Source organism: Pteropus medius, unplaced genomic scaffold (assembly GCF_902729225.1).
Source record: "Pteropus medius unplaced genomic scaffold, Ma_sr-lr_union100, whole genome shotgun sequence".
In the NCBI taxonomy this organism is placed as follows: Eukaryota; Metazoa; Chordata; class Mammalia; order Chiroptera; family Pteropodidae; genus Pteropus; species Pteropus medius.
The window spans coordinates 12,250,865-12,270,486 of NW_024355990.1; the positions used below are offsets into that span (position 1 = coordinate 12,250,865).

General features: G+C 46.2%; 1 protein-coding gene across 6 annotated transcripts in view; it reads left to right on the top strand.

Annotated features, from left to right (window-relative positions):
- Positions 1-19,622, top strand: part of ERN1 (endoplasmic reticulum to nucleus signaling 1) — an 86,135-nt gene that overhangs the window by 49,541 nt on the left and 16,972 nt on the right. For 3 of the 6 annotated variants that reach the window (XM_039859418.1, XM_039859419.1, XM_039859420.1), the window contains 10 exons: positions 636-669; positions 1,676-1,748; positions 5,241-5,313; positions 7,389-7,511; positions 10,271-10,372; positions 11,197-11,458; positions 12,729-12,807; positions 13,845-14,010; positions 16,682-16,800; positions 19,221-19,412. In XM_039859418.1, coding sequence (XP_039715352.1) covers positions 636-669; positions 1,676-1,748; positions 5,241-5,313; positions 7,389-7,511; positions 10,271-10,372; positions 11,197-11,458; positions 12,729-12,807; positions 13,845-14,010; positions 16,682-16,800; positions 19,221-19,412 — 1,223 coding nt within the window. The remainder of the gene's footprint in view (positions 1-635; positions 670-1,675; positions 1,749-5,240; positions 5,314-7,388; positions 7,512-10,270; positions 10,373-11,196; positions 11,459-12,728; positions 12,808-13,844; positions 14,011-16,681; positions 16,801-19,220; positions 19,413-19,622) is intronic. The other 3 variants (XM_039859423.1, XM_039859421.1, XM_039859422.1) reach the window with 1 other exon arrangement.

Genomic DNA, 19,622 nt, shown 5'->3' on the forward strand with positions numbered 1-19,622 from the left:
ATTATATTATTGAATAGTTGAATCGTTTGTAATAGTGCTGTGAATATCTTTGTACAAAAAGCATTTTCTATATTTTGTGTTATTTTATGCTAGATTTTATAGAAGTGGAATCAGTGGATCCATTATAGAAAGGGAGTCAGGAGAATGAACACGTGAAGGCCCTGAGATGCCATATTGCTGCCTTGACAGTGTATATCCATCTACCATCCGATCAGATTCTCATCAACAGCAAAATTGATTCTTAAGCCACAGTTTTGCTTTCCTAATGGGAATATCTAGCTAGTACCACTCCAAGTATTTGGCAAGGTGATGGTTTAGGTTTTAAACGTCCTTGATGTGTCAGATAGTGACACAGTAACCCACTGTCCACTGTGGGTTGTGACTGGTTCTTCATTCTATGTCCATCCCCAAGTTATCTGCAGTTCCATTCTGCTCTCAGTTCCCTCTCCAGTCTCAGTAACAACTACGAGAGCTTACATTCGCATCTTTGTGTGTGATTTCTGAAGTGCCTTCACACACATTATCTCATGTAGGTAAATTGAAGTTATTGGTACAACTCGTGAATTGGAACTGTCTAAGAATCTTGATATTTTAGAGTCTGTCTGATGATGCCTTTGTTGTTCTCTCGCAATCAGATCCAGTTCTGCAGGTTCCAACCCACGTTGAAGAGTAAGTTTTCTGATTTGTACTTTCCTTTAATTCATTTTCTATGTTATTCAGTATTTATGAAGCTAGTTGCTGGGAGTACAGATATGCATACATTTAAGGTATAACGAGAATGATTGACACATAGGAAGTCTTACAGGTGCTGTGGTGAAAATGTGTGTTGGGGAGAGGGTAGTCGCTTCCTTGGGGGAGGGAGGCAGTGGTATTAAAAAAGCTTATTTGAGATGGAACTTAAGTTGAATTTTGAACTTAAGCTTCCAAAGTCCTCAGGAGAGCCTATGGGTGTAGATCTCTCCTCCTTTACTGTGTTACACCATGGAGAGAAAACACAGACGTGACCTGCTACTAGACTGCGTATGTTAGAATAAATGTGAGGATAGCACCTGTAAAAGCCCTAAATAATAGTATATACTAAGTAGAGACTAAGCGACTAAGCGTTGTCTTCAGCGGGTTAACTTGCCCAAAGACCATCTGACATCCGCTTCACGGGGAATGACCGAGAGACCTTTATCCATCTGCTTGGCAGGTTCTTTCTAATGTCAGGCTTTCAGCGTCTGCTTTTATTGCCTCTGGTTTAAAAATAAATGTTTGTTGAACACTAAAGGTAGATTTGTTCTACCTATTTATGTACCGTGCCATGCTATTAACTATTAATTGTTGAAATTTTATACACAGTTGGCTTGGAAATTAAAAAGCAGATTTGCTGGTCCTTTTTACTTATTTTACCTTCATCCAGAGTGCTTTGACCTCATGATAACTTACTCTTCTATGATGTTTTACTATTTTTCCTTTGCAGGTTGCTTTTTTCCACTCAAGTAGAGTATATACCACCACAGGGATATTTTATTTGTGGGCAAAGTGGAAGAGCAGTGGGTGGAATAGTCTTATACACACACATACACGCATCGAACTTTCCCCTACTCCCCCGATCATGGCTTTGCGTGGCTTTGATATTTTATTCTGTGCCTGGGCTCTAATTTATCATTGATACTTATTGCTTAATTTCTAGACCTGCCTTCCTCCCAGATCCCAATGATGGCAGCCTGTACACACTTGGGGGCAAGAATAACGAAGGCCTGACGGTGAGTGTATTTAGGTGCTTTGTGTACTCCAGAGGTTCCAGACAGTGATTCTCAACTTCCGTATGCAGAGATCACCTGAGAGCTTAAAATACATTCTTGGGGAGTCTGATTCAGGTGATATGGAGTAGGGCCTGGGTATCAGTATCTTTTCACAGCTTCCTAGATGAGCTTTTAAACAGCAGCCAGAGTTCAGAAACAGTGGTCTAGACCAGCAAGTTCTCATGCCCCAGCCAACACACCGGAAGAGTATGATACTCCCTTCAGTAATGGGGTGTACTCTAACGAGTGAGTCTCAAATTAGTGGGGCGGGGGGCGTGATTTGAAACACTGCCTGCCTCGCAGTAGGCGTCCCCTCGTAGAGGGGCATATGGTATTCCAGTTCCATCTCCATTTGAGAATCTAGACCTGTGGTTCTCCACCTTAGGTATACATTATAATAACCTGGAGAACTCTAAAAAAATACTGATTCTAGGTCCCGGTTTCTAAACTCTCCATTTAATCAATCTAGGTCATCAAGATTTTAAAAAAGCTCCCCAGATAAGAGAATTTGGAATGAGGCCCACACATATGGTCACCTGATTTATGACAAAGGTGACACTGCAGTGCAGAGGGGAAGGTTAGTCTTTTTAATAAATGCTACGAGTCAATTGGGATACCCATATGGAAAAAAAAATCTTGACTCTCACCTCACACCAGAAACACGAAACTCAGTTCCAGATAGATTGCATGTCTAAATGTGAAACAAAAGTTTAAGAAAAAAAGTAGCAGAACATCTTCAAGGCCTTAGAGTAGGTAAAGATTTCTTAAATAGGATATTAAAAACAAAACAAAACAAAATACTCCATACTAACCGTAAAGGAAAAAGATGATATATTGGATTATATGCAAATTCAGAATTTCAGCAGTAATGTAATGGCTATGTGTAGAGCCAGATGGGCAATAGAGTAATTGGGGAGATCATTTCATAAACTATATAAATGTCTAACCAATGTACTGTATACTTGAAACTATAATAAAATGCTTTAAAATTTTTTTTAATTTCCCTGATGGCAAGTGAAAAAAAAATAATAATTTTCCTTCTTTAAGAGACACCATTAAGAGAGGCAGAGCACAGTGTATCCACGGTATACATATCCAACAAAGACTCACGTTCAGAATATATAAAGAACTCCTATGGATTATTTTAAAAAAACAGACAACCCAATAGAAAACTGGGAAAAAAGATATTCGAGTGGGCAATAAACATATGAAAAGGTCCTCTGTTTCATTAGTCGTTAGAGAAACGTAAATAAAAATCACAGTGTCATACTACTACCCATTCGTTAGAGTGGCTAAAATGAGAAAAATGGAAAAAGAAGCAGGTATTGGGGTGAGGGGAGCAACCAGAGCTCTCGCATGCGACTGGTGGAAGTGCAGATTGGTGCAGCCAGTTAGAAAACTGTTTGGCACTGTCTGTTACAGCCTTATGACCCAGTGACCCCTTCCTAGATAATATACCCAGCATAAATCGATGTGTGCATTCACCGAAAGACATGTACCCAAGTGTACTGCAGCACTGTTTATAATAACCAAGAACTGAAAACTACCCAGATAGCATCAGTAGTAGAAGGGTAAATGAATTATGGAATAGTATACAGTTTAGTAATCTACACCACGAAGACAGCCTGTGACTTGTCTGCATCTCACCAACATAGGGTTGGACAAAAGATGACAAACGAGAAAGTCTACACAGTGAATGATTCATTTCTGTAAAGCTCAAAGACGGGAAAAACTAGTCTATGATGTTCTGAAGTTAAGGTAATGATTACCCTGGGGGGTCATGATTGGAAGAGAGGTCAAGAAGGGGCTCTCAGAGTTTCTTCACCTGAGTGCTGGTTACGTGAGTACGTTCACATTGCAAAATCTAACCAAGCTGTACGCTTACGTGAACTTTATTTGTAAGTTCTGCTTCAGTGGAAAGTTTAAAAAGTCTGCAAGTGATTCTCATGTGCAGCCAGGGTTGAGAACCACTGGTCTAGACTGTAAGTGGCTTATGAGCTCTCATTTGGGTATTTTTAAATTATTTGATGAATACCTGGGACCAAAACAGATGGGAGGAGAAGGGCAGGCCTTGTGTACAGGTGTATGTGTTTCACCTTCAACATTTCTCTCCACGTTAGGAGAGCCTCCATTTCTGAAGCAATTTGTTAGCAACTGGGTTGAACGATTTGTATACGTTGTCTCATTTGAACCTCTCAGCAGCCCTCTGGTGTAGAGGTGTCCCCACAGTAGAGGTATGGAAACCGCTCCTGGAGAGGTTAAGGACCTGCCCAAGGTCAAAGCTTCAAGTATTGGACTTGAGACTTGAAGAGCTAGGATGCTCTGACCACCACCCCACGTGCCTTCCTGCAATGTGGTTTAGCAGCTCCAAGGAACGCTGTGTTTCCAGCTTGGGCCCTGAATTGGGAGGCTCAGCAGACATCGCAGAACTCCAGGTTGGGACTCCCAGCTGGAAGCCTAGTAATGACTTTCTGATTTCTCAGAACCATCTGGCAGAAACCCAGTCATGACAGCCTCTCTGTGGCATTTTTCCTTTTCTGAGGCTTGATTTAAATGTTGGGGTGATGAGAAAACCCAAACGATTAATTAAAGTTCTGTTTATTCAAGCTAGAGAGAAATTTTATCTTCCTTGGAGAAAAAAAAAAAAATGTGGCAGTGTAGTAGAAGCAGGTATCTACAAAACAGTTTCAGGAACACAGAAGTTTCCAAAAATAAAGTATACTGAAACAAACGGTCACCAGAAGGCATCAGATGTCAGCTGTAGACTCAGAAGAATCGGTCTTATGATGAAATGCAGCTGAAATACGTGTATTCCTTTGAGTTTCTTTTCCTGGTGCCTACCATAACTTCTTTTTAATACCAAAAGGTTTGATTTTCCCCTGTTTTCAGTACAGAATTATTTACCGAAGAAAACATCAACACTTCTTTTTCGTCTCAAACTCCAAAGTGGCCCACATAGCGATGACTTCTACTCCTCGAAGCTTCCTTCGGCGGGGCACCAAGTTTGCCTCTCTTCAGAACTGATCTCATGGCTCGTTCCTACTCTGAAAAGCATTGACATTTTGCTCAGTCTAGCTGGCTCTGGGTCAATTTTCCAAGACAGGAGAATATCTCCTGCCCCCTTAGAATTTCAAAGATCATGTTAATGCTACATATTTGTGTCTTTTCAGAAAAGGTTTATGTCATCCTCAGATGTATTCTTTGGGAAAAGAGACTTTGAGAGGAGTTAGCGTTTAAGTGCCAGGGACCTGGGAGCCGAGGGCTTGTCCAAAATGGTTATGGAAGCCAGGGGCACCCCTTCTCCTCAGTTCCCAGTTGGGACAACTCCCATTTACCATCAACAGGGCTTCTCTCTCTTCAGCAGGATTGCGTAACAGAAAGAGACTATGCCATAAAATTGTAATTGCACAAGACTCGATTAACCTATTTTTTCCTTTGCCTTTTTTTTAAAAGAAACTTCCCTTTACGATCCCAGAGTTGGTACAGGCATCCCCGTGCCGAAGTTCAGATGGAATCCTCTACATGGGTAAGAGTTCCTGTTTTCCACACCGAAGCCTCCAGCTTCTTGGAAGCGAGCCCCAGGATCTGGGAAAGCAGCGAGTGGCTAAGCCTTCTGGGAAAGGCCGTTCTCACCTCCCTGACACTTGTTCACACCAGGAGCAGCTGAACAATTAAGAAAGGTTCCCCCCACTTGGGAACAGACTTGACACCATTAACATGGTTACTCATTTAACAAGCTTTTAGCTGCTGTGTTGACCTACCCCAGCCATTTTCAAGATTACAACATACCCAGAAGCAACTGGATGAAATTTAAAGTGAATACAATAGCTTGAGCCAAGAAAAGGGAAGCCAGGCCCTGCCTATTAATTATAGGGCTTTCTTAGTATTTCCTGCTATCAGAATATTGGATAAAAACTGCTCTGAACAGCTTGCCTAGATAAGCTGCCTTCATATCTACAGGGGTCACATCTTTCAAAGCGTCAGATCACCTGCTTTTCTTTTACCCTGGGGCTGCCAAAATGTCAATAAAAATGCATTTGTAACACAAAGGAGAGCTGCATTTATCTTGAAATCGTAGCAGTAACGATATCCTGTATTTATACAGCAGCTTTCTTGGGAACTGGAAGTGCTCATTGCCTATTCATGTCTCAGGAGCTATATTCCGAGTATTTCTTGGCCTCAAGTGCAAGCTGAATTTTAAGTTTTTGCTAGGGACCCTGGGCTGCTGCTTCCTTCCACACTTTCAGAATGAGGAACCTCCTGGCCTAGGGAACTGGAGGAAGTGGTCAGTTCAGCTTTCTCATTCCCCTGGGCCATGCCCCAGGCCCGTCTGACCTCCTTCTCACCATCTGTGTCACTGTTTTCTATTTGGTCTCCCAGCTTTTGCCAACGATTCATCACTTAGGGTGCATTTAAGATACTGTTTCCATCATCTTCGTGTGGTGCCCTCCTCAGTGATTTCATCAAGTATATTTAAAACCATGGCAGTTGCCCAGTCCATCCGTTGACATGATTAGTTGGGTTATGGAGACTGTAATGGTCCTAGAAGTAACCAGAGGGTGCCATGCCAGGTGGAAAGGGATCATGGTCACAGCTCTTTGGTGATGTTTTCACTCTATCTTCAGATCGTTTTCATATCAAGATTTTGTTGTTAAGAACAGAAACTTAGGATCCATGGACAGGTTTCACACATGTGGACTAGGAATATATGCTGCATCTGTTAGAACTAAGTGCAGCTTTAGCAAATTCTAATGCCCTGTGATCTTCCTGGCATGTCAGTGCTGTGCTTCCAATAGTCTCTTGAAATAGGAAACTTGGCCAATAAGTTAGGAAGATACAAGTGACCAGAGGCCATGACTTACAAAACGGAAATGCGCACGTCGCGGTAAATGTGTTGACCCGCAAATGGAAGGTCCACCTACTACCAGGACGCTCTGCTGTATATGCTGTAGATACATATCTTTGAATTTTCCTAATAGTGGTATTTGGCTGTGCGGTCCACCTGTTTATACCTTTTAATCAGCTGACCAAGGTGAGAGATGTAGCCTGTGGCTGGGGACAGCGGCTGAGATCATTTTGGCCTCGTCACTACCAGGTTGCAACCAGCTCTACTGCCCAGTGACAGGTACCATAATTAGAGTTATGACCAGTAACTGTAGAGCCTCTTTACACGTGAGCTTATTCGTAGGGATGTTGAGATACATGAATGATGGTAGCCAGCGAGATGAACCCCCAGGGTACATTTCTGTATTTACATAAATTCTAGCCTCAGAGAAGAGGATTCCCCTTTACAGTCCAGACTTATAATATCAAGGGCCACTAATCAAAGCAATAGAATCTATGAGTTATTAGGTTTGGAGAAATTTTTATGCATGATTGGGTTATTAAGTTATTATCAGACCCAGTAGCCCAAGAAGTTTTATTATCTCCACATTACCATTCGCTTTGTCACCCTCAGAGCATCTTAGAAATGTCTTCGACATCCTAAGAATTTCAGGCCTGTCTCAGCACAGAGAACATCTCGGGCTGCTAGTTTGGCAGTGATATTTTTTTCCCATAGAAGACAAGTGTAAACCATGATGTGTTCTTGTGACCTTTCAGGTAAAAAGCAGGACATTTGGTATGTGGTTGACCTTCTGACCGGGGAGAAGCAACAGACTTTGTCATCAGCCTTTGCAGATAGTCTCTGCCCATCAACCTCTCTTCTGTACCTTGGACGAACAGGTAAGAGGGAACCTTTTGTCGTGTGCACCCTGCCTGTTTCTAGAAAGGACCTGAAGCAGCCTCCCCGTGGGCCTCTGCCTCTGGGCTTCTTTCTCTAGAAGGTAGCCGGGTCTGTCTTCTCCAAACACAGATTTTACCACATTGTTTCCTTTTATAAGACCCCCTGGGGCTCCCCATTGCCCAGAGATTATAGTCCAAACCGCACACAGCCCACAAGGCCTCAGTGATGAAGCTGCTACCTCTTTAGCCTCCTCCGTCGCTGGCTTTCCCACACGTCAACATTTTCCAGTCAGGATGAATGACCTGCCATTCCCAGAAAAAGCAGTGCTATTTTAAAAAACTTGGAATAGTGGCTCCCTCTTTACTAGGTATACACGTTTTTGCCTCTGTGGTCAATTTCCTCGCTTCCGAACCCATGCTGCTCCAAAGTCACCCCCTCTGAGAAGCCTCTTCCCCACCTCAGCTCCCCGTCCCTGCCCAGGTACAGTGGCTGTCCTGCTATCGTAATGGCCATCTCATCGCCTGTCATTGGCCCTTTAAGAGTCAGCAAAGCTACATTCTGTCTCCTCTCTCTTCTGCCTCTTTTTAACACTTGTCACTACATGTTTCTAAATCGTATTTGCCGGTTTTCTGCCTCCCCTACTAGACGTTAAGCTTCCCGAGGGCAGGACTGGTTTTTCTCGCCTACCCTATCTCCACGCGGGGCACCATGCTGGCACGCAGCGGGTGCTCAGACGCTGGAGCGAGCGAGCAGGTGGATGGTGAGCCTTTCTCTGCGGGAATCTGCCGTGTTCATCTTGTGTGTGCAGCACCTGACACCTAGCAGTACTCCGCAAAGACTGTGTGGAACAACAGTTAAAAGGGGAAGCAGGAAAACACTTAGAAGGAAAACTTACACCAAAAACCTAAAAAAAGAGAGAGAGAGAGAGACAGAGAGAGAGAGAGAGAGAAACTTTCTTCGAGTGCCATGGAAAACAGTACTTTTCTGAAAATGAGTGCGACTAATCTTAGGCCCTGTAGAAGCTGGCTGGGCTTGGGGAAGGTCTAGGTGAAATGTCAATATTGTTCCCGTTAACTATTGCTGCATGACAAACCACCGTAACTTAGCGGCTTCAAACACCAACATTTTATTGTTCACGATTCCATAGGTCAGGAATTCAGGGAGGGCTCAATGCAGGTCGATGGTCTGTACCCCACGTGCTGTTGGCAGGGCTTGCTCAGATATCTGGGACCTTGGTTCAGCCCCACACAGATAGCCTGGACTTATTTACATGGCGGCTGGGTCCTCTCCTCTTGAGTAAAGGTGGACGTTACAGTGCCTCGAAGGCCTAGGCTGAGAAGTCCTGGGACCTCACTTCCACTCAGTCTGTTGGTCAAAGCAAGTCATAGGCCAGCCCAGAATCAAGGGCTACGGAAATACTCAGCCTCTTAACGAGAAGACTGACATGCACATTACAGAAATGGGAGTGGACGTTTTCAGACATTCTGCCACAGTCCTCCACCCTGCCCGCAGGCAGAGGATACTCATCCCTCCCCCAGATTCCCAAAGTCCAATCGCAGCATCAGTCTCAAAATCCAGCATCTCATGCTCTCCATCAGGTGCGGAGGTGGGCAAGGCTCCCCACCAGCACCAGCACCCAGTGGGGACACTGCCAGGATAGCTGCAGACGACATCGCCATCCAAAAAGGGAGGGAACGGGAGGCACGTAGCAGTCACTGGGCCTTAGCGATTCTGGAGTCCAGCCAGGCCCATGTTTTCAGGGCCCCTGCTCTGCAGGCAGGGAAGAGTCCTCCATTAGGGCCCAGCCTTGCCCTCCGGGTTTGGTTCCCTAATCCATGGTTCTCAGCAGCTCTTGGTCCTGCCCTCTGAGAAGCCCTTTTCTTTTCTGTAAGAAATGGTTAGTGTTTCGTAGCTTTCTCAATCTGTTTCTTATGCATTGAAAGTTGGGGGTCTAGAGGCCTTTGTTTTGTTTTGTTTTCTTTCTTTTTTTTTTTCATTTTGACCATCTCTGGTCTTTTTAGTCCATGCTGGTATTACTCCTTTAAAAACTTTGTGGACTTCACATGTCTCAAACTGTACTTCATTAGGTGAAACTCATACCCACAAGTCTCTCTTTTTTGTGCTATGGGCAACCCTCTTACAGTTCTTAGAACCCTTTTACCTAGCAGAAGGTCTGGTCTATGAAGTACCACCTTAAATCTTCTGAGGTCTCAAAAACTGCCTCCCCTTGATTTGATCTTGACCTTGAGGCCATTTTTTTACTGGTAGCACCCTGAACTTGATCTTTGCCCTGAGGCCATTTTTTATATTGAGCATCTTTTCCACCTGGAGCATTAGTCTCCACATCGACCTTCTAGCCTCCATCTGCCACCCAGTCCCAGTCAATCGCACAAGCTTTAGGTTTTTGTTATGGCACCTTCTTGTTTCTAGGTACCACTTTCTAATATGAGCTTGCTGTATAACAAGCCACCCCAAAATGTAAGTGGCTTAAAACAACACTGCGATATTGCTCATGATGCTGTGAGTCATGAGTTCAAGGGCACAGTAGGTGGCTTGTCTCCGCTGCACATGCTGTCAGCCGGGTTCACTCATGTGTCTGGGAGTTCGGTTCTCCACGTGGCCTCTTTCCACATGGATGGCCTGGACTTTTTCTTACAGGTAATTTAGGGAGGATTTGTCTGTTGTAAGTTAGATGAGGTCAGCACCTCGGCAGGTGCCGTTGGCCCCTCCCAGTAACAGGCTGGTGTGTGTTCTCCAGAGTACACCATCACCATGTACGACACCAAAACCCGAGAGCTCCGGTGGAACGCCACCTACTTCGACTACGCAGCCTCGCTGCCCGAGGACGACGTGGACTATAGTATGTGCTCCCGGGTGGCTTTGCAAGGGTGGGGTAGGGGGTGGTATTTGTGACCTATGAGGAAACGATCACTCCAGAAAGCTGGATTTTCCTTAAGACACTCTTGGTCAGCAGGTTCTGGACTTTCCATAGACTTAGAGTAAATAATACTTCGTCAGTCTTGGAGGCAGGGGCCTGGGTGAGAGGTATGAAAGGGAACTCAAGTAAAAGGGAGGTGAGTGTAGCCTGAGAAGAGAGAGGGCACCCTCTGTTGAGTCCCTCTGTGTCGCAGAAGGAATTTACGAGAAGCCCATGGGAGGCAGAATTAAACATCAACTTGTGACATTAACTCACTCCCTAAATGTGGCTCATCCCCTAGTTATTTCTCTAGTAAGCATTCCCCCAACTCAAATGAAAACTGAAAACCAACTTCCCCTCTGTGGTCAGATGCGGGCAGTGTCGGTGGTCAGCTCTGACTTGCAGCTCGATCAATAGGTTTGAAATGATTGCTATAAAACTCCATATTCGTAGGCATCTTCATTAGCTCTTTCTCCTCAGTATCTACTCTCACTAATTGAATGGAATGCTGAAAAACATCACCAAGTAAATTGCCTTCGAGAGAGCGATCCTGTCTTACGTTAATAAACCAGGCAGCTCTCAGTGTCTTATATTGTAGAGCCTGAGCAAGTTCATTGGAAACCAGTGAAACTATTCAGAGGAGATCTGAGAATACTCCAGAAGTCTTGTTTCCTCTAGCTGAGTGACTGCAGCTTGCCGGGAGAGTAGAGGATGTGGTTGCAAGATGGGGTGAGATTTGACATGCTTTGTTTATCTGATCTGTACAGAGATGTCCCATTTTGTGTCCAATGGCGATGGGCTGGTGGTGACTGTGGACAGTGAATCTGGCGACGTCCTGTGGATCCAAAACTACGCTTCCCCTGTGGTGGCCTTTTATGTCTGGCAGCGGGAGGGTCTGAGGAAGGTGATGCACATCAACGTCGCTGTGGAGACCCTGCGCTATCTGACCTTCATGTCTGGGGAGGTGGGGCGCATCACCAAGTGGAAGTACCCCTTCCCCAAGGAGACGGAGGCCAAGAGCAAGCTGACGTGAGTCGGGGATCCAGGGGCAGGAGAGGGCAACTGTGACCTTGACGTTTGGTTCTGATGCAGCGTAGCACACCGTACACTGGAGGCCAGGGCTCGGGCAGGCAACTCGGAAGCTGAGGACTATAAAGAGCCAACCCTGGCTCATTCTGAAACCTTAGAATAGAAGAATGGGGGTGGGGTACCCCTTGTCGTCTCAGAATTCTTGAATATTAAATGAATTAAGTAATGGGCGGGGACAGGAAAGAGATGGCCAGTATTCACAGAACAATGTGGATATATCTCAGGTGGTGGGAATACAAGAGAAGTATTTATTTTTCAATTTTCTGTATTTTCTCAATTTTTATTGTAAGTTATATTCATACTAAAAATCAGGAAAACAGTGTTAATGATGTGTGTGTCCAAGATTCAGCAGGCCTGTGCTTTCCATACCTACCTGTTAATAGGCCTTGCTGAGCCTCAGTTTCCCACTTTACAGAGCTATTGGAGAAGATCAAATAAGATCATGTGCATGAAAATGTCCTCTAAATTGGACACCACCATTCAAGTGTAGGGTATTTGTTGAGAGAGGTTTTGAGAAATTAGTAGACGACCAGCTCCATACTGGCTATTGACAGTAACCAGGAAAATCTGGAGGTGTCGCCCCCACATTTTCACAGTGACGTTACAGATATCAAACCCCACCCTCTCCATGATGCCCTAGATGAGCCCAGACCACCCGGCTGAGGGACTGGAAGTCTCACCCAGTTTGGAATTTTCGTGCATCCATTTGCTTCTGGCAACCAGACTAGAGCAGTTGGCCGTTTCTCAGGGCTTCTGTAGACCCTCTAGACTCTTTAAGAATCAAGAGACAGAATGGTGATGATTCTGGTGTCAGCTTGGATGTCAGAGCTTGCTGGTCAGGCCATCTTAGAGGCTTTGTGATGGTTACAAGCATTCAGCCTCTCCCAGATGATCATTGCACATAGTTCTTTCTATAGGCCATCGTGAGGATGGTCTAGTGCAGCCCTGTCATTTGTAGATGAAGAAACCAAAGCTTGCAGTTAGGTGACTCGTGCATGCTTTTGTAGGCGGCGAGTGACTGATGGGTCCCGCAGTCCAGTTTTCCTGGCTGCGAGGCAGTACCCTTGCCTTCACCCCCACAGTGCTCAGGAGTTAACCTGTTTACTCTTCCAGGTGGTATTAGGCCGGGATTCTTCTCTGCCCAAAGCCCCACTTTGTGAGATCCAGAACTTAAGTGACTGTGGAATGCATGTGTCTGTTTTTCTCCTAGGCCCACCCTCTATGTTGGTAAATACTCTACCAGCCTCTACGCCTCCCCCTCAATGGTCCACGAGGGGGTCGCCGTTGTGGTAAGTCCACTATGGGCAGCTCGCAGATGCAGCCTCCTGACCGCTCCTGTTCCATTTTCACAAAGAATGACTTTGAATCACATATAAATATCCCTTTGGTTAAGAATATAAGACACAGATCTTAAATCCTCAAAAACAGTTTCTACACATGCCACCTTCTACTGGCGAGGACAGCTGCATGACAAAAGCAGCTCCCTAAGCCTAGGAAGGAGCCCTGCGCATTCCCCTTTGCTTTGGTGTTCAAGTCTAAACTGCCTGGGCTGCTGTTCACAGCCCGCCTCAGTCCAGACCCACCGTGCCCTTCTGCCACAACGCTAGTGTCCAACCAAGTGCGTCTTCTCCCTGATTTCCCAAAGGTCTTTGCTCATCTTTCTTAGCTTTTGTTCAGGTTGCGCCTCACACTTCAAATGCTCTCCCTTCTTCCTTTTCCCTACTCAGATCCTTTTCATTCTTTCGTGACCTACCGAAGCCTCCCCGGCTCTTGCCAGCCTGCCTCCAGCGCTCTGTCTCTGAGTGTCTGAGGCCTCATGATCCTGGCCGTGCGTTTGGGTCCTTAACAGTGTTTGAGCTGTTTGGTTGGCGTCTCTTTGTCTTTCTAGTGAATTGGTCAGCTGCTCCTGTGAGCAGGGCTGTGCCTGCTTCAGTCGCAGCTCCCGCGAGGCCCAAGCCGGCCCCAGGCTCGTGGTTGGAGCTTACTCCACCCTGGTCAGGCGCATCGATTGTGGATCGGTAGATACCCACGCATTCTCCTTCACTTATGCTGCTTCTCACAGTAGCCCCTTGGAATTCCACACATACCCTTTCTGTTATCCAGTGCCCAGATGTAAGAATTTTAAAAAGTTTCCATGTTAAAGATGTTAGCACAGCATCGTCACCTCCTGAGGGAGGAGCCTCTCTTGCCCAGTCTTCCGTGCTTTGTGCGTTGTCTGGCTGACCCGGACAAGCCCCACCTGGAGGTATGGCAGTCCCTTGAAGGGTGCCTACTGCTCTCATGCAGTGGCTTGCCCCCAGGCCTCACCCCAGTTCTGTCTTCACAGCCCCGAGGCAGCACTCTTCCTTTGCTGGAAGGCCCCCAGACCGACGGTGTCACCATTGGGGACAAAGGGGAGTGTGTGATCACACCCAGCACGGACCTAAAGTTTGACCCTGGGCTCAAAGGGAAGAACAAGCTCAACTATTTGAGGAACTACTGGCTTCTGATAGGTGAGAACGGGGGTTTCTCTTCGCCTCAGGTCAGGTGCTGCCCCCTGGTGGGAACAGTTGACCTTGCTCGTTACTGTCAAATGCAATGCGCTTGGTTCATGTCCTAATTGGTCTTTCAGACCTTGACATTTTTATCTGCAAGGGTAATAAACAGGATAGCTGTGTTGCCGAGTCAGTTCTCAAAAATTGTTTAACTCAGTTGTTTAACTCAAACTCAAGTGCTAAGTGCAGTCTTGTGTCACTTAACAACAGGGATTCGAGAAATGCATTGTTAGGCCATCTGGTCACTGTGAACGTCATAGAGCACACGTGTGGTCTAGCCTACTCCACACCTAGGCTCTATGGTCTAGCCTACTGCTCCTGGGCTGCACACGTGTACAGTACATTACTGCACAAAACAACACGACATTAAATCAAAGCCCAAGAGAAAATGCGATCAAGAGAAGCGGTAAACACGAGATGTGTGAGGCTGCTGGTGTGACACAGATCCTGCTTCACAGCAAACTTTTGTGAATAAGTAGAAAGAATATACTCTAAAATAACGATAAAAACTACAGTGTGCTAAATATATAAATCGGTAACAGTCCTTTATTGTCAGTTATCATGTACTGTACGTAATTGCATACGCCATGCTTTTATGTGACTGGCAGTGCAGTTTACAACACAGACATCACCACAGACACATCAGTAACGTGTTGCACTATGATGTCACAGTGGCGACATCACTAGGCGATAAGTTTTTCAGCTCCGTTATAATCTCATGGGACCATGGTCGTACATGTGGTCTGTCATTGACTAAAATGTCATTGTGTGGTGCACGCCTGTACTGTAAACTTTATGCCGTTCCGACACACCTAATTTCTGCTGTGTGCCGGGCGTGGGCACTGAGCACCGTAGAGCACATTTCCTGATTTCTCGCAACCCTGTGTGAGGGAGGCACCCTCTTTGTTTCCACTTATAGTTAAGGAATCTGAGGCAATTGCTACGGAAGAGTTCACTGGGAGTTGGTGTGGGCGTGGAGTGGGGAGGGAGGGTAGAGGCTGGACCTGGGTCAGAACCACGGCAGAAATCCCGGGTGTGTTGCGGGAGGTCCCTTTTCCTTCTGCTCTGTTGCTGCCATCACTAATGGTCCTGAGGTTGAACTGGAGGCCCTGCCAGCCAGCGATTAGAAGTTGATATGACACCCAAAGGTAGTGAATGTGACAAATGAAGGCAGAGTTGAGAGGAGCTGTGTCTCTGGCAAGTGTCCTAAGTAATTAGAGCAGGACAGAGTTTTCATGAATCTGACTTGCCCTTCCTGTGCTCCCACCCCAATTCTGCTGTCTCCCAGCCCCAGAGGTGGTGAGAGGTGGGGATGCAGCCCCAGGGGGTGGGGTGGGCAGGAGGGAAGTGGGGGTGCCAGAGCGCATAGGGACTTGTGAGATTTCTCCTTGCCATTCTCTTTCTCGGTGCTCCCGCTGACTGGTACCTGGGCGCAGGGAGGGCAGGGCTGGGGGCCCTGGGGAAGGGATGCGGAGTGGCTTGGGAGAGCATGGGGCCCAGGAGGCCGCAGGATCTCTGAGCGGTGGGATCTGGATGGGCGTGTACCTGGGCGTTGTGGAGAGGAAACTGTGTGTACTTGAGCCCTGAGCGTTCCCTTCGTACTGTCCGGGTCTTGTTCTTCTGTGTTCGTCCTGACTCCTTGTAGCCATTTGTCTTTTAGTTATTATTTTTACCAAATAATGGGCAAAGGAGATGACAAAATAATTCTACCTCTTTTCTTGAACAGAAGTAGTTTGGAAAGCATGTGTGAATGGGTCTATGATAAGGGGAAAAGTAGCTGATGAGCAGAGGCCAATAAAATGAAAAGGCTACTTAGTTTTATGTGCCATTTAAGGGGGACACAGACTGCCTACCAGTGGTTAAGAAGTGAAAAAAATTATTGGAAGCTAAAGAAAGGTGTATATAAGATTGCAAAAAAATATGGGGGGAAATCTAGCGGCTCAGTTGCAAAATGATGTCCTTTTAAAATGGAAAGATTGCCCAAGTGAGAAAACTGGAAGAACCCACAAAGTTTAAAGAAGTAGTTAGGGAAGCACCCCACAGTTCCGAAGGCTCTTTTGAGGAATTCCAAATCCTAGCCATTTTTAAATATGGCAGTTGGACTACTTGACAATCTACATGTAGACTGGAGGCCACAGGTAAAAAGGATGTGCTCTTTTATGTCAAATTATGTCCTTTGGTTTGTTTTTCGTGGAAGAAATTAAGGATATACTGTATCACAAGATGGGAAGCTGATACGCGTAGTGGAGTGATGTTACAAGGGTAAACGTTGTCGGGAGAACTCTCTGAATTTTACATGAAGTTTCACAATGCTTCGCAGCAGACAGCCTGAATTAGGAATTACCCGCATGGGTCTTGCTCTGAATGAATCCCCAACATCCTGATCCCTCTCATGACAAGGACACTTTTTGCTCCATGTTATGAGATTCAGAATACTATTACACGCCATCAAGTAACAACATTTCAGTCTTGATGAGATTTTTTAGTGACTGCCTCTCATTTTCTCTCCTTTTACAGACAGGAGTGTTTGCATCGTGGACCCTTCGATGGGTAGCAGCTGTTGCTAGGCATCTAGTGTGACCACTGCCTGGGATGCTGTTCTCATGAAAGGTTTTGTTTCCTCTCCTAGGACACCACGAAACTCCTCTCTCCGCGTCTACTAAGATGCTGGAGAGATTCCCCAACAACCTGCCCAAACACCGGGAAAATGTGATTCCTGCTGACTCAGAGAAGAAGAGCTTTGAGGAAGTGAGTGGGGAGGTGAACCCTGAGCTACTGGCCTTTGCCTTTAGAGCTTGCAATCCACTCAGGAGGAAAGAGGGATGCATGAGAATCTGTGGCAAACCACAGACCGTTAAGGACTGATGGCGAGGAAGGGGATGCGATTAGCAAAGGCCGTGGGAAAGGCAGTAGGACCAAGTGGTGGGGTCTGGCCTGGTGGGAGAGGCAGAGGGCACGGGAGGGAATAGAACAGCAGAGGTAAAGGCTTGGAGGTGGGACTGGCCCTGGCATGTCCAGCTCTAGAGCTGAGGAGACAGGCCTGACCAGATCCAAGGCTACCACGTAGGGAGCAGTGGGAAAAGGGATCACATGGCTACAGAGGAACCATGTTACCAAGCCTCGAGCAGGCCTGGCAGCAGAGCAAAGGTGGCGAAGAGAGGAAGTGGGAGACCTGAGGTCTGTGAAGCCAGGAGTGGCCTGCTTTGGCTACTTGCCCCGGCGGAAGCTTGGTCCGGCAGGGACCCAGGGCACCCGCAGAATGGAGCATTAGTCAGCAAGGAGGCCTCCCAGGTGGTAGCTGCCATGAGGTTCTGACCGAGATGGTGTGCTAGTCAAGGTCAGCTGGAGACAGATGGCCACCCAAATTGGGATAGTTTGCGAGGGGTTTAGTAGAGGGACTATTCACGCCGTGGACAGTTCCAGGGGTTCTCTCAGCGTGCTACTTTGGCCTAACAGGTTGGGGAGGGAGTGGAAAGGGCCCAGACCGGGAGCCCAGAGCTCCAGTCGAGGGTATTCAGCAGCCCCACACAACCGGACTTCGTTCTTTGTTGTCTCATCTGCCCGGTGTCTTAATCAAAAACCATCGGGCAGGGGAGACCATCGCTCTCTGGGGCACAGCAGCTGGAGAGCGGCTCTGCGGCAGGGTCCGAGCAGGCCAGTGGGTGGGGGTCCCAAGGCCATTCAGGCTTGGCAGCTTCTGCAGCCCTGTCTTGGGGACCCAGTGACTGAGAAGGGCCCTGGGCTGTGGGCAGGGTCAGAGGAAGACCAGAGTGGCTGGCCGATGTGTTTGTTACGATCACAATAAATCCACTTAGAGATTTAGATTTTTATCTGGAGAGAAAGGAAAAGAAATTCATGTGGATGCTTAGGGTTCCAGGGCAAAGCGTCTATGTTGTCCCTCGTCTCTGGAGGTAGCCAGGTTGGGGACAGACACTGAGTCTTAGAACAGTGATCTTTCATAGCACGGGTGCCACAAAATCTTGATCTGGTTTTGATCTTATAAAAGCCAAATATATCCATCACTAGCCACTTAAAATATAAAAATATAAAGAAGAAAATAAGACATTACCCTAAATCTAACTCCTAGAAATGGCCGCAGGTTAGATTTTCATATTTAATCATTTAATCTTGAACAAAGTGCCTTTTAGAAGTGCATTAAAATATCCGAGATGCATTTATATGGTAATAAGACATTTTTTAATGAACACACTTGAGTAAATATAACCAAATGAATGTTGTCCCTGGTCACATGTTCAGCAAACATTCCTCAGCTGCCTGCTACACGCTGGCCATGCCACATACCCCCATACAGGGTGAGAGTGGGCAGCTGGACGGGGGGAGAAGAGTGCTGGAGGCAAAAGTATTGGGGGCGTGAAAGGTGCGAGCGTGTGGGGGTGGCCTAGCCTGCTCCCTCGGAGGAGGCTGTGTGTTCATTTCACTGGGCAAAAAGTCTGGAACACTAGACGCGCGAGAACAAATCAGTGCATTTTTATAAACTATCCTTGAACTATGCAAGGAGCTTGGACGGAAGCTCCACTTTACCCGATTTAATTTTGGGCTTCTAAATAACATTTTCTTTATCAAAGGATTCTGATCCTCAATGAAGACAAACTTTGAAAAATAATGGAATATTTGAATAAATGATTTTGGTTTTAGAGTAACACTGAGAGTTTACAAGCAACATAAGAAAGCTGCTTTATTACTTTATAGCCACGTGTTCGTGCGTGTGCATGCACGCGCGTGTGCATGCACGTGCGTGTATGTGTGCATTTTTCTTTTTTAATGTGAAATAGTATTACCAAATTGACCACCAATCTTTTTACCAGACTTTATACAAATGATTTCACAGTTTTCTCGAATATTAAATCTACCATCAAAAGAAGAAGTTTTTGTCTTCAGTGAGGATTTTTGAAAGAATATAGGCTAGGAAGGCGCTTTCAAAAGTATTGCTCTAAAACCTGTTTCTGAGCAATGATAACATCTCAGCAATAATTCACCTCAAGGCAGTCGCTTTGAAAAAGGCATCTGTTATCTGGCTTTGTGATCTTGGGAGGGCTTAAAAAACTCCAGCACATTTTACAGGAGGGTCAGTGTGTCTCTTGATCGTTCGGCTCATTTATGTCTTGTTAGACATTGTGCAGTGATGTAGCCACTCGCTCCCCTACCAGGTTATCCACCTGGTGGACCAGACCTCAGAGACTGCACCCACCACCGTTTCTCAGGACGTGGAGGAGAAGTTCGCTAACGCCCCCGCCAAGCCTGAGGCCCCCATGGATTCCATGCTCAAGGACATAGCCACCATCATCCTGAGCACCTTCCTGCTCATCGGCTGGGTGGCCTTCATCATCACCTACCCCTTGGTAAAGCTCGGCCCCTGCTAGCACTTCCACATGTTTCTGAGCTGCTGTGCCCGTCACCTGATGTCAGTGAGGCTGGACAAAACCACAAACAAGCAAATACATTTCTTTTCACATTTAAAAGTCAATATTTGCTAATCTTCAAAAGCATTGGAATTAAAGGACCAATAGCTTCTCAGGAAAGGATAACCTTGTATCTACATCTTAAAGTTT